Raw genomic sequence first — 13,662 nt, forward strand, 5'->3', positions numbered from 1 at the left:
CGCATCTTTAATTTCGCGAATAGCACCTGACTCGTGAAATTGGTGAAAATAAAAACATTGCAAAATATTTGGCATATACAGTAAAACATAGTATGGAATACGATTTAATCAATACATTAATGCATATTATATAACACAGATTCAATGCATGATGATACTGAACAAATTACAGAAGATCACAGAACATTTGAATTTTACTCTGACATAATTTCACAGCTGATTTCCTTTTATTTGGTCTACTCATAAACAGAGTTCAACATATTTGAATAATGCACCATATACATTGCCAATCATTCAAACATAGCACACTCAGAGGTTTCCCGTGTTCTGAATTCTGATAAGCAGTTTCTAGTAACTGCACAACTCCTTGGTCCATGCATAAGAGACAAATTTACACATAATTTGAAATAATCTACAGCCAGTAACAGTGAATAATAATTTCTAGATGACATGGAGCAATTTAGGTATCATGCCAAGCCTGGCAGAAGTAAGGAATTAGCGTACCAGATATGACAGACCTTACTAGGTAAAATGTTGCACTTTATGAAATTCTCACTCTTTTTTCAAAGCGAGTATGGTAGCATGCAGAAATCCTCACTGCTACTAAAACTGCAAATCAAATGTCTTTCTTGCTATTGAGTAGCCATATACCAGAACACATAAAAGAATGGTCCTACATGACACTTATTTTCATTATTGTATAAAGAATTCACTGTAACACTGCCTAAACACCAATACAGTGCATTCCCACTATAATGAACATTTATCACAAAATTCCTGTTACAACGAAGTGAAATTTCTGGTCCCAAAATTCTATAAATCTGTATATACTTTATTCATTTAGTTATACACAATTTCGATACATAACAAAAGAAAACTGGTGGTCCTGAGGACTTCATTATGAACACAGACACCCGTATGTTTGTCAAAAGTCTGCATTAAAGAAGATAGTTGTAGAGAAGAGAGTTGATGACAGCAGCAGTCAATTCAACAATGGTAAGAAGTACTGATCAAAGACATTCTACCTTTGAGTGAAGGTTTGGAACACAGTCAAACAAACACGAGAGGATCAGTGATGGGACAGGCACAAAACAGCATTCACTAGCCCCATTCACTCATAATTCTCATAGAAAGGAGTAGTGACAAAAGAATTGTAGACTATAGATATTGGTACCTGGGATCCGTTTCATGAAAGTCTTCTGAGAGACTGTTCGCTCATAAGACAAACTTATGAGAGACTTCGTGAAATGGATTTTCTTACTTCTCTCTGAATGTCTCTCATAGCTACATATGAACGACTTTGGCCATTCTGAGATTTATGTGAAGACTTGTATGTGATGACTTCATGAAACTGACTCTTGGAAAGCTAACTGCATTTACAACAAAGAGTAAAAAAAAAAAAAATAAATAAATGTGCAAAAATGAAAGAAGTGAATTTGTTTACTGAAACATATGACATGCTGCAGACAAATAACATGACAAAAATATTCCATCCAAATTCATATAAGAAAGAAAGGAAAAGAAAGATCCAGACTAAATCTGACCAGACGAATCTCTGATGATTAGACTGACCAGCAGTATATATTTCTCATTATACATGGATTAAAAGGCTAGACTGCTACGATACTCTACCAAAATGAAACAAGAATATCATGAAGGCAATACTCAATTGATGTTTTGTATATCGACATCATGAAATTGTAAAATTGTGCTGATCCTTCAAAGGCTGCAAAGAACTGGAAAATCCAACTTTATTTTCTGTTAACATCATGCAATCACTGCTGAGCAGCTCTAAACATCCATTAACTCTTGTTTTGCTATAGTCTTCTATCTTTTGTATATTTTCTATCTTTTTTATATTTGTGACCATGCACCTCAAAACGAACATAAAGTCGCACACACTGATTTTGCGTGAGGACTGAAAATAAGTGAAATGGGTCAACCTAGCCGAACTTGACTTTTTCATATTTTCTGAAAGAGCGGGTCTTCTTTTAAATTACGCTAAAATTTGGCATCATAAAACGGGCAGGAAAGTGTGTTTTTTTAGCAGTTTATCTCAAACATTTTTGGTAGAATAGTGTGATTAGGTGTGTCCTTAGAATCCTTTTTTCATTTCTGAAAAACCTTGTCCACACTCTTCACTTTCAACTCTAATAACTTTTGAAAGGATATTGCTACTGCTTTGAAAGTTGGATTTATTATGGACAGAATGTGTTAATAAGGCATGCTTAATTTCAGTTTAATCTGATAATCCCTTCATTGTTATTAGTCTGGTGGTTTACTTCCTGTTTTTTGTCCCATTCATCGCACAGCCAGCACGGTTTGGTAAAGATTAAGCACTTGAATAGACACTGTACTTCAGAGCCTCTTTTCTCAGTTCACACTTTTCCTGAGTTTGTGCTTTCTTTCCAATATTTAGATAGGTTAGGAGAGTCCATTTGATTTGAGTTATACATCATTTTAAAGCTTAACGTCTGCTCTTTTAGAATATGGTCCTAACTAAAAATTCATGTCTGGCGACTTTTTGTTTGTTTTGAGGTGCAGGGTCACATTTTATCTTCACACCACGCAATAAGTTTCTCTACCTCTCTCTCTCTCTCTCTCTCTCTCTCTCACACACACACACACACACACACACACACACACACACACACTCTCTCTCTATCCTTTCTCTTCCTGCATGACAGCGACGTAGTGCAGGGATTTGTCCAGGGTCTTTGTTTCGGGTTCGTTAGGTTTCCATACACTTTAGTTTCTTTTGTATTTCTTCATTTTATATATATCAATCATATCATTTGTTATATTACGTGTGGGGGGAATGCAACCTACAAGTTCTGCATTTTAGCATTCCTCCCTATTTCCAGCATTTTCGTATAATTAAAAATATTCTGTAAACTTATCTTTTATTACGTATTGTAAACTTGTGTATTCAATTTCTGTAATATATTCATATGTTTCTGTTAGAAATGGAAAAAATGAATGAATGAATGAATGAATGAATGAATGAATGAATGAATGAATGAATGAATGAAAAATTCAATCATGGGTCAAGTAGTTCATTGGTTAAGCTTCTCCTCTGGATATCTGTAAAGTTTCACCAAGAAATATCCAAATATATATTTTTGTTTATGTGGCATAAAAGGGGGGGCATATCACATACATATTTCTGTTACAGGGATGTATACTCTTGGTTGAGATGGGGATTCAGATTTTAACTTTTTGCAAGATAACTGGAAATTACGTAGAGTACCAGGCTAGTGATCCGGAGGTCTCGGGTTTGAATCCTGATGGAATCCCATTTTCTCAGCTTATTTTTTCCATTAACAAATATTAATGAGCATAAAGGGGAATTAAAAGTTCATTTGATGAAAAGCAGTTTTAAAATGGCTGAGATATCCAAAACAAAGTGAAACAAAGTGGTCTTAATAAAAGGTAAGTCCCAATTTAACCTTGTCTCAACCATTTCAAAACCAAAATTTCATTAACATTTAATTCCTCTTAATACTGTGTGCTTTTTCACATTTCATGAGAGATTTCTCATCATCTTACAATAAAGTTGGAAACCTGAAGCCCCATCTCAACAAAAACTATTCTATCCCTTTAATGTCACATTCAAAACTGATTTTCAGCTCAGAAGAAAATGCAATCCTTCAAGGGTCTAAAGCACCATCATACAAGTCATTAACCCATTCCCAGCCAGACTCTAAAATCTTCAGAGACTTCGGGCAGGAACCAACAGGTTCCAGCTGGCAATGAATTTCTTGATGACTCAATAGCAACCTTCCTCTTGCAACTGACTGACAAATTGACAAATTGCCCTACATCGACATAAATAAGCACTGAATTGATCAGTGTTTTAGTTTTGCAATGAAAACATCTCAACGGAAGAATTGCATGAATTTGAACCTTCCTCTTATTTGTTAGCTGACCATAAACCCACTTACACATGACAAATACACATTGTATCATCAATTTGTCCTCACGACAGATATAAAGACACAAAACTGGTAGCTAGCTGTTTCCCTCTCTGCCCACAATGTCAGGTAGCCTGGAAAGGTTTGATCATTTGTCTTTTAATTTGTCAGTAAACAGTAGCCAAGTTGGCCATGGTCCTGGTGCTACCTATATGTAATGGGGGTCGATATTTTGCTGCTTTAAACCACGTGGAACCCACTTGTTGGTCACACCTACCTATGCCTTGGTTTCAAGGTCATTACTGTTGATCTGTACTGAGCTGCTGCCTCCCTCGTAGAGGGCATTGTTAAAGGAAACACTGGTGGGAATCTTTGGCTCCTTGGCATTTTTATTCCAGGCCGATGACCGCGAGGAGACAAGGAAGAAAGCGATGAGGGCGGCCAAACAAATGACTAGGACGCATCCCAAAACAATCCCTGTGATTTCTCCACCAGACAGACCAGCCGTTGGCTCTGGTTTTCCACCAGATAGACCTGCCTTACTCGCTGCAGAAGAAACAGAGATAGGAACACCATTGTCAATGGACCTTACATTATGAAACAGTTCTTGCTCAATCTAGCAGAACCTTTTTTTTTGTTTAATGCATGTACTTGAAAATATTCTTCACCTTGTTCTTCTTTGGCTCTCTGAGGATCAGAATCTCAAATTTCTTTGCTATTGTACATGATAAACTTGCCTACGACAGTAATGAGGAAAGCATGCATCTCATAAAATCTGATTCATCACAGTCTGTCATTCTGTTGCTATATCATTTAAATCAGTTGACCAGTAGTCTGTGCTAAAACAAGTAATATTTTATAATCACCTGTGGGACTACAATAAAATGTTGCCATTTGTTCTTGAGTGGCTCCATTACCTCCTTCAGTCAAATAGCCTACACTGACCACAAAGTCTACAAATCGCTCGAAGTTGTTTTGTTGACGTTTAATGTGATCATTACCAAAGTCGCAAATTTCAGGCTTTCAAGCGGGATAATGTAAAAAAGTAGGAATAAAGTAGGAACAAAATCTCTAAAAAAGTAGGAAAAAGTAGGACATAAGAGGGGAAAAGTAGGGCAATAAAGAAAAAAAAAAGTAGGAATAAGTCAGGACATGTGCAGGCTTTTTGGAGTAGTTTTCGTCAATACTCACCAGAACTCTTGATGTTACATGTAAATCTTATTGTACTCACAACCCTGCTGCCTCAGCCTCACTTTTGCTCCTGGGAGAGCCTGGTAATTTTGAGCGATGATGAGAGCTGGTTGAGCACTGCTCCAAGTCCTAGGCTGCAATATCAGTGGGATCAATCACATCTGCACAGGAGCAAAAGCTGAGGCTGGCAGCAGTCTTGTGGTTGATTGGTGTGTGTTATCCCTCTTTCATGCTGAAGAGGCTCTCCCCACCAGTAAGAATCTGCAACTAGAGTCTACTAATCATTTCTGAATATGAATTATTCAAGTAGCCTTACACATTTTTTTTGCGGGGTTTTTCACCAAAAAAGTAGGAAAAAGTAGGAAAAAGCAGGATTTTGAGCAAAAAAGTAGGAAAAGTAGGGACAGCAGTAAAAAAGTAGGAAAAAGTAGGAAAAGTAGGGCCACTTGAAAGCCTGAAATTTACACACTGATGGGTACAATTGGGCCAAGAATAAGACCATATTTGTTGGGCTCTACCCAAACTTACAACTAGATCCCACTGTTTGGCCTTTCAGTCACTTTCGAAATAAATCCTAGTTATGGTTTGCATTCAATGTGCTATACATGATCCAATTAATGTCTCAAAATAGGCACTGTTCGCAGTATACCCTTGTGTCATTGTGCGTGTGTGAATGTATGTGTGTGTGTGTGCGTGTGTGTGTGTATACATGTGTGTCCATTATGTTTGCACCTACTTCTTAGTAATCACATTTCCCTCCACTTAGAACCAATAAGGATTTGTGTAAAATGTCAGTGAAATAAACAAACTGACACTCACCTCTGCTGATATTGGGTGTAATGGTTGTAGGCACAGCTGTGGGCACAGCTGTGGGCACAGTTGTAGCTGGAAAAAAGGCACAAAAATGCAGAAAATTGTATTTTTTTTGTTTGTCAATTTGTCAATTCCCACATATCATACCAGGATCATACATTGCATCCATTTCAATGTGATATTTGTCCCTCAGAATTTTGGGACTAAAGCAGTGTTTCAAAGTTTGATACAAGAAAATTATAAACTTTTTGTTAGATTAAAGTATATTGCAGTGTAACATGAACCATAGTATAAAAGTCCATTGACAGCATGTTCAAGTTTATGACAACATGCAAACACTAACTTCAGTTTTCTACATATACAAAGATGTATCATGCAAAGATGAAAATGTAGTTATGGGTAATTGGAAAATTGGATGGTGGGTATCAAAAGACAATGCAAAAATTTCTACCAATTTCAGTGTATGGAACTGACTGCTGCTAGCAATGAAAATTGAGCTACCGGTACCAACTCACATCATTAAAGTGCAATATTTTAAGTGCACTCAGAATAGGATAATAAAAATCATTTAATCTACTATTGTCCTGAAATACAAATTAAAGCACTTTACAAGTGAATATCCTCTCTGCTCAGAGAGACTTTGATATTGAGAGTGAAATAACTGAAAGTTTAGTTTGAGTAAGACATTAAATCTTCACGTTTTCCCTAGAAGTCATCTATGCAAATTAGATGCGATGATGTCATGACCTCACAAGTCTTCCATTTTGCTCACACAAAAATATTCATTAAATTCATTTTTATCACATCAAGTCAAAAAGAAAAATGTATACCCTTCACAACAAAATGTTCTAAATATGCCTACTGTACATAATAATCTAGCACCTAAAATTACATATCAGAGTGACTTTGATATATAATTATATAGTTAAATAAAACAAACAAAACAGTAAAAGTTTTGTTTGGATAAAACATTAAATCTTCTCATATTTTCCCAGGAGTCATCTATGCAAATTAGATGAGATGATGTCATGACCTCACGAGTCTTTCATTTTGCATACACAAAAATATTCATCAAATTAATTTTCATCACATGAAGTAAAGAAGAAGAATGTACAGTTGAACCTCTCTTATCCGGCCTCCCTTTATCCGGATCTCTCTACTATACGGACGCAATCTCGCCGTGATTTTTTTTAAAAATAATTACGGGAGGAAAGGGGGATTCCCAACTCCTTGAGAACTTCTACACAAACACACATGAATTACATATTACTTCCAACATGATTAACATACATTACATCAAATTTACTTCCAAATTGCTTACCTTCAGACATTTTAACATCCCCAAACATCCCCAAAAATCCCCAAACATCCCCAAATGTAACAATGAAAAGGTTGCAGTATACACATTGCTACATGTGGTAATGGGCTACATCAGTACATGTGTATGTATATGTACATGTATAAAGCATTGAGTCTCCCATATCCGGCCAAATCCCTTATCCGGATGAGCCCCGGTCCCGACTTGTCCGGATACGAGAGGTTCAACTGTATACCCTTCAGAGCAAAATGTTCTAAATATGCCCACATACTAATCTAGCGGTGGTAACTTTGAAAAGGGAGTTATGAATAGTTGCTGAAGATCGAGAAAAAAGAAAAAAAATAGAGTGATTTTGTACATATGTACATAAATCATATGGTGATGACATCATTGCCTTGTTGCTCTATCTGTAGATGAGACTGTAATCACTATTCCCAAAACAAAGGTTAAACTTCAATATTTTTTCCACTTTCTTGTTTGTTGGTTTGTTTGTTTTTTAATCCAAGTTCAGTGCAGCTGTCACAGTTCAGTTTGTTAGACTTTTCCTTTTCATAATCGAAGTCTGCATGAACATAGGTATGGGAGAGATTACTCCTCCAGTCTCTTGATAAATTTCTTTTCCTCTTTCTCTACCCCACTCCATCCATGGAGGGGGAAGGGTTGAGGAGGAATGTACACATATCCAGAGAGACTCAAAACCCAGTGGCAGGGAAAGAATGCAATGACTTACGGATTCCAGACTTGGGCATGATGCAGACATATCCCCTGGTACTCCAGCAGTTGAGGTCGTTCCATTTGCCCGTCTGTCTCAACATCTCCACGCAGTCCTCGATGCCCGGCTCCGTCTCGTACGTAGGCTCTCCCGTGTTCCAGTTGGTGAAATCCACAGGAGAATCATCAATCCACTCAAAACCTCCTAGGGGAGGAAAAAAAGAAGCCCTACACTGAATGGAGAGAATATCAGAACCTTCATGGTGTTTGCAGTGAAACCTTACATCATCACCATCAAGCATTTTCTCGACTATGATTCTAAAGGTCCTCTTCATGTTGGTTACACAAACAGATACTAGCTTAAAGAGAAGAGAGTTGAAGGAGAAATCACTCAATTTATGACTAGGAATGTCCACTTGTAATTTGTTCATCATAATAGCACAGTGCACTTATCAAACATTGCAGATCACGAATTGTTGTAATGGTATACTTAGGGGTGACATCCCTATCATGAATGCTATATGTCTATAAACATTGTATGCCCTTGAAGCATCTGTAACCACTTGGGTAGATTCCTGACCTGTGTTTACACCAGTCTACTCGGTCAAATATGGTATTATGAGCTCATTACATAAATCTACACCACTAATTTTGTTTTCTATCATATCACTAAGGTAACAATTTTTTTTTTTTAAATTCTATTAGCTTACAATCAGCACTTGTTTCATTTGACAGTGGATCTGCTTACCGCTGTTTCCCCTTGAGAGTCCAATCCAAATGTTCTTGGAGCCGGCTGCAGCTAGGCTCTTGATCTTGTGGTTTTCCAGCAGAGTGTGGTAGCTGGCCAGGGTTCCCCCCAGCTGCTCACACTCATAGTTGGCTCCAGGCCACGACCGGGCGTTGTCCCCATCACCATTCACCACCAGGTAGCAGTAGCTGGAGTAAGGCGTCCAGCCTTCTGAACAATTGCCCGGAATATCTGGATGTTCCGTCGGGACCGGCACTGTGGAGATTTTACACAAGTTGGTAGTATTTTGAGCACACTTGTATCTTTCATTCTAATTCCTTGTGACATGGAATCATTATATCTACGATACCCACTAAAAGAGTCATGATTTTTGTGAATTTCAAGAATCACTGATAGGCCGCGAGTTTAACAACACACGAAAATATCACCAGCAGCAGTCTTGTGTCAACTTGCAAAAAGAATACAGCATCTCATGTCAATGTCCTCCTCATTTGCGAAAATATTTGTGCATGAAAATATCAGCTTTTACAGCATTCCCTCAGTTCAGAAGGATAGCTTCTCGCAAGTGCAGTCCAGGGTAGCATTCCCCTATCTAAAACACTACCATGCTATATACATATATATCTTAGTGTTTGACCCACAAAAAATCCTATATGTATCATCCTCTTTGTACATGAAAGGTGAAGTGATGTCATCTTACCAGTGCTGTATTTACAGAGAGGCTTGTAGAGTAGATTGCAGGCTGTGTCATCCCACCCCCCTGTGCTTAGCAGGGCCACGCAACCCTCATTAGTCTCCCCGCTTGGCTCATTCTCAGCCCAAAATGTGTACCATACTAGTTGGCCGTCAGCAAAGCTGTATGTCTCTTTTTCCTGCATAAGTGAAAGTAAACATGCAAATTATTTCCATCACAAAAGGAAAACAACATGAAAATAATTTTAATCTTGGGTAGTGCAATCATCTCATAAAAGAGTAAATCTGCCACTTTAGGGTCAAGTATATAAAAAAACTAGAAATGTCGCTATGGCGACTGATGCCTCCGCCATAATGCATGATTCTCCCAATAGGTGTATAGTACAATGTCTTCACAATGTGTGATGACAGTTTCACATAACTGGCAAAATATTGAAATGACAGGTTTGTCAGAAATATCTTGAATGTTCACTTTCCTTGAACTGGGTTTGCTATAACTGTCTAAGAGCGGAGGTACACATATTTGGGGAATTGAGAATTTTTACTTGACTTCTGACCGACCCTTTTATAAGTTTATGCATTGAGTAATTTCCAAGGTATGAAGAAAGAGTGTAACTACAGAACAAAATAGATTTTTTTTTTTTTTTTTTTTTTTTGGGGGGGGGGCATTAAAACCTGGCCTTTGACCCTTAACCTTTGACCTTCTGGCTGGAAATTTCCCAGAGAATCTCCATTAGGTAATGCATGTATATATTAAGTTTTAAAACTAATAATGCAAGCATTGCATAAAGTATATGAGGGAAATAGTAAAATTTTGAGGAGTTGACCTTGACCTTTGACCCCCCTGACTATTGACCCATGACCCCTAAATTCCCTAGATAATCCCTGCCAGTCAGTACATGCGTATATACCAAGTTCCATGAAGATACATTGAACCATTTGCGAGAAAAGTGATATTGCAACATTTTCACCTAACCTTTGACCTTTTGACCTTCGACCTTATGACATGAAACTCTCTCTGGAGAATCTTTACGCAGTAGTACATGTCTACACTAAGTTTCAAGAAAATACCTTCAGCCATTGCATAGATATGGGGGAAATAGCAACATTTTTTAGCATTTGACCTTTGACCTCTGACCTCTTGCCAATGTCACTAAAATCTACTCAACTAATTGCCACATCATACATCATCCTTGGACCAAGTTTGGTGAAAGCTGCTTCATCCAGTTTTGAGTTATCACGTAAACAGATAAATTTTAGGATTTGACCTTGATCTTTGACCTTTGACCTCTGTCCGATTTCACTAAAAAACTAATCAAGTAATTGTCCTATCATACATCCTCCTCCCACAAAGTTTGGTGAAATTTGCTTGATCCAGTCTTGAGTTATCGCATAAAATGGATACAATTTCATGATTTGACCTTGACCTTTGACCTTTGGCCTTTGGCCGATTTCACCCAAAATCTAATCAAGTAATTACCTCATCATACTTTATACTTTGACCAAGTTTGGTAAAATTCCAGTCAATATTACTCAAGTTATCGCTTAAACAAAAGCAAACGAACGTACGTACGGACGTACGGATGTACAAACGGACGGACGGACGGACAACCCGAAAACATAATGCCTCCGGCACCACTTCGTGGCGGAGGCATAAAAATAAAATCAACAGTGACAACAACTGAAAACTAGAAATATTGCTATGGCCACTGGTATGCCTCCACCATACTGTACGAGCTGAAATTTTCGCGGTGGTTTAATTTTGCGAATCACCTTTGAACCGCGAAAATAACAACACGCGAAAATAACAACGCGTGAATAACTAAGTTCAATTAGACCCTTGCAACCGTGAAATTAACAACACGCGAAAATGTCCCCCAAGTAACAATTCGCGAAAATATCTGTACGCGAAAATTTCAGCTCATACAGTATTGAATTATTCTGCCACAAGTCTGTTGTACATCCTGAAAATGTGAGATGACAGATTCGCATGACTGCATTCTTTGTAGCATTTGTAACAATATACTTGAAAAACAAAGATCTGGTACCAAAATTATTTTCGTAGGTATTTTACTGTTTTATGAATCTCTCTTGTATTCCGTTTTTTTTTTACTTTTTGTTTTTGTTATTTTTTTCTGCAAAATTTATCTTAGAACCAATTTCGAGCATAATTATGCTGAAGTTAATTGATGTTAGCCAATGAAAGTGAAAATAATAATAACTCTTTGAATAAGGTGAGAAAACTTAATTAGCATTGCATGACTTTCTTCACAAAATCATGTTTTAGAGCATATACAGTAATCACAGACAGGCAGAAAAAAAGGGAGGGCATTAAAGTTTTTGGCATCACTTCATGACTGCTTGAGACAGGAAAGGGCATACTGTCTTTATAAGGATTTGTTTACCATGTCATGGGTGAGTCCAATCCAGAGGTTTTGGCCCCCGCTGAGATAGCCCTGGGCCTCGGCAAAAGCCTCCTCGTAGCTGCTTGTGATGCTGGCAAGGTTCACGTCGTCTCCGAGGGTCTGGCAACTCGCCTGAGCCTCCTCGTAGATGTACGTTCTGTTGATCACCTGAAAACATGATGTGCCGTATTGAATGAAACCTTCCCGGCAGTCACCAGAATCAGCTGGTAGTTCAGCGGCATCCGGATCTGATAGCAGCAAATGGGGAGTAACGCAAATTATTCAACCACTTGTTTTACTGAAAATACTGTTTACCTTCATGGTCACATACATCTTGTGCTATTAGATTTAGTTGTGAAGGTTGAATTAACAGTTGTTGTTTTTTTCACAGACACATAAAAGAAACAAATGAGAAGTTCTCAACATTCTCTAGTACTGTATCTGGCTTGCATTAACAAAATATGATTGCCAACTCCATCTATTACTGAGAATCTACTCAATCTGAAGGGCCTTCAAAAAATCACGCAAGCTGATCGACAAAACACAAGCCACGCAGAGAACTGTTTGCACATACTTAGTAATATACTAGGGATACTTTCTATGCTATACATTTAGCAGGACCTCCCGACAATATCGCGAGTGGTTAAATTCACGATTGTGCAGTATAGCAATGAATGGAGAAATGTACATGTGCACATCACATTTATGTCAGGATCAGAGTCAATATTTTTGCTTGTCTTTGAATTTGCGAATAGCACCTGCCTCGTGACATGCGCGAAAATAAAAACCAAACCTCGCGAAATATTCGGCGTATACAGTACTATGCTGAACATATGCACATACAGACAGGAAGAAAGGACATTGCCTTGAAATGGTTTTCTTACTGATTGATAAACAGTGCTGGTGGCTCAAGCAAGAGTCCAGTTATTACATGTGTTTGGGGGAAAGGCGAAGTAACTGAGAAAACATACAAATGGACAAATCGACTCACGGAGGTCCATTTGACACATGTAGCCGTTGGCGACAGTGCAATCATTGTCATTCCATAAACCAACTTTGTCTTGGCGGAACATCATCTCAGCACAGTCCTGTGGAAATGGAAACAACCTTGTCAACCTCATCATCACTATGGTAATTTAGTATGTCACTATCATCATTGCCATCATTATCATTATCATTATCATTATCATTATCATTATCATTATCATTATCATTATCATTATCATCATCATTATCATTATCATCATCATTATCATTATCATTATCATCATCATTATCATTATCATTATTTTCATTATCTTCATTGTTGTCACCATCAGCATTATCTTCATAATCACCATTATCACTATCATCAGCAAACACAATAACACACATTCTTATCATCAATGCAGAAGTGGCAAAACTTCAATCTCTTAAAAAGACATGACAGCCATTACCATTTATTAGTGCTAAGCACAACTAGCATCAAATTGTAATGATCTCATTTCAACATCCATACTGGCTGCATTGTTTACTACGTCACATAAGTATCATTACAGCAATGCTCCAACAATATGGTATGCATTTGTCTAATGATGGCATTGATGATAATAAACTAGAAAGCAAAATAAAAACAGAAACATCTTCACAGGATCCTCGAAAGTTCAAATTTGAAGATTTAGCTTTAGGCTGTACTATCATGGGAAGGACTTACACCACGCCCATAGTTATTTGGTTCGCCTCTGTCCCAGTTGGTGAAATCTACACCCGATCCATCTGTCCACAAATAGCGCCCTCTGCTCTGGGTGTCGCTAAGACCGATGTAGACATTAAAAGTAATGTCAGCCATCTTTGATGACAAGAAGACTAAATGGAAAACAAGCAGAGGAA

At 37.7% G+C, this 13,662-nt stretch overlaps 1 protein-coding gene across 1 annotated transcript in view; it reads right to left on the reverse strand.

Annotated features, from left to right (window-relative positions):
• Window positions 1–4,191: 4,191 nt before the first annotated feature.
• Window positions 4,192–13,662, reverse strand: part of LOC139722616 (macrophage mannose receptor 1-like) — a 54,342-nt gene continuing 44,871 nt past the window's right edge. The window contains exons 37-44 of the mRNA XM_071633917.1: window positions 13,487–13,638; window positions 12,785–12,881; window positions 11,794–12,041; window positions 9,396–9,558; window positions 8,696–8,950; window positions 7,967–8,152; window positions 5,925–5,990; window positions 4,192–4,460 (exon numbers count right to left, since the gene is read on the reverse strand). Of these exons, the coding sequence (XP_071490018.1) occupies window positions 4,192–4,460; window positions 5,925–5,990; window positions 7,967–8,152; window positions 8,696–8,950; window positions 9,396–9,558; window positions 11,794–12,041; window positions 12,785–12,881; window positions 13,487–13,638 (1,436 nt within the window). The remainder of the gene's footprint in view (window positions 4,461–5,924; window positions 5,991–7,966; window positions 8,153–8,695; window positions 8,951–9,395; window positions 9,559–11,793; window positions 12,042–12,784; window positions 12,882–13,486; window positions 13,639–13,662) is intronic.

This window comes from Diadema antillarum, unplaced genomic scaffold (genome assembly GCF_040938485.1).
Source record: "Diadema antillarum isolate AM-2024a unplaced genomic scaffold, OU_Dant_1.0 scf00000167, whole genome shotgun sequence".
Taxonomy (NCBI): domain Eukaryota; kingdom Metazoa; phylum Echinodermata; class Echinoidea; order Diadematoida; family Diadematidae; genus Diadema; species Diadema antillarum.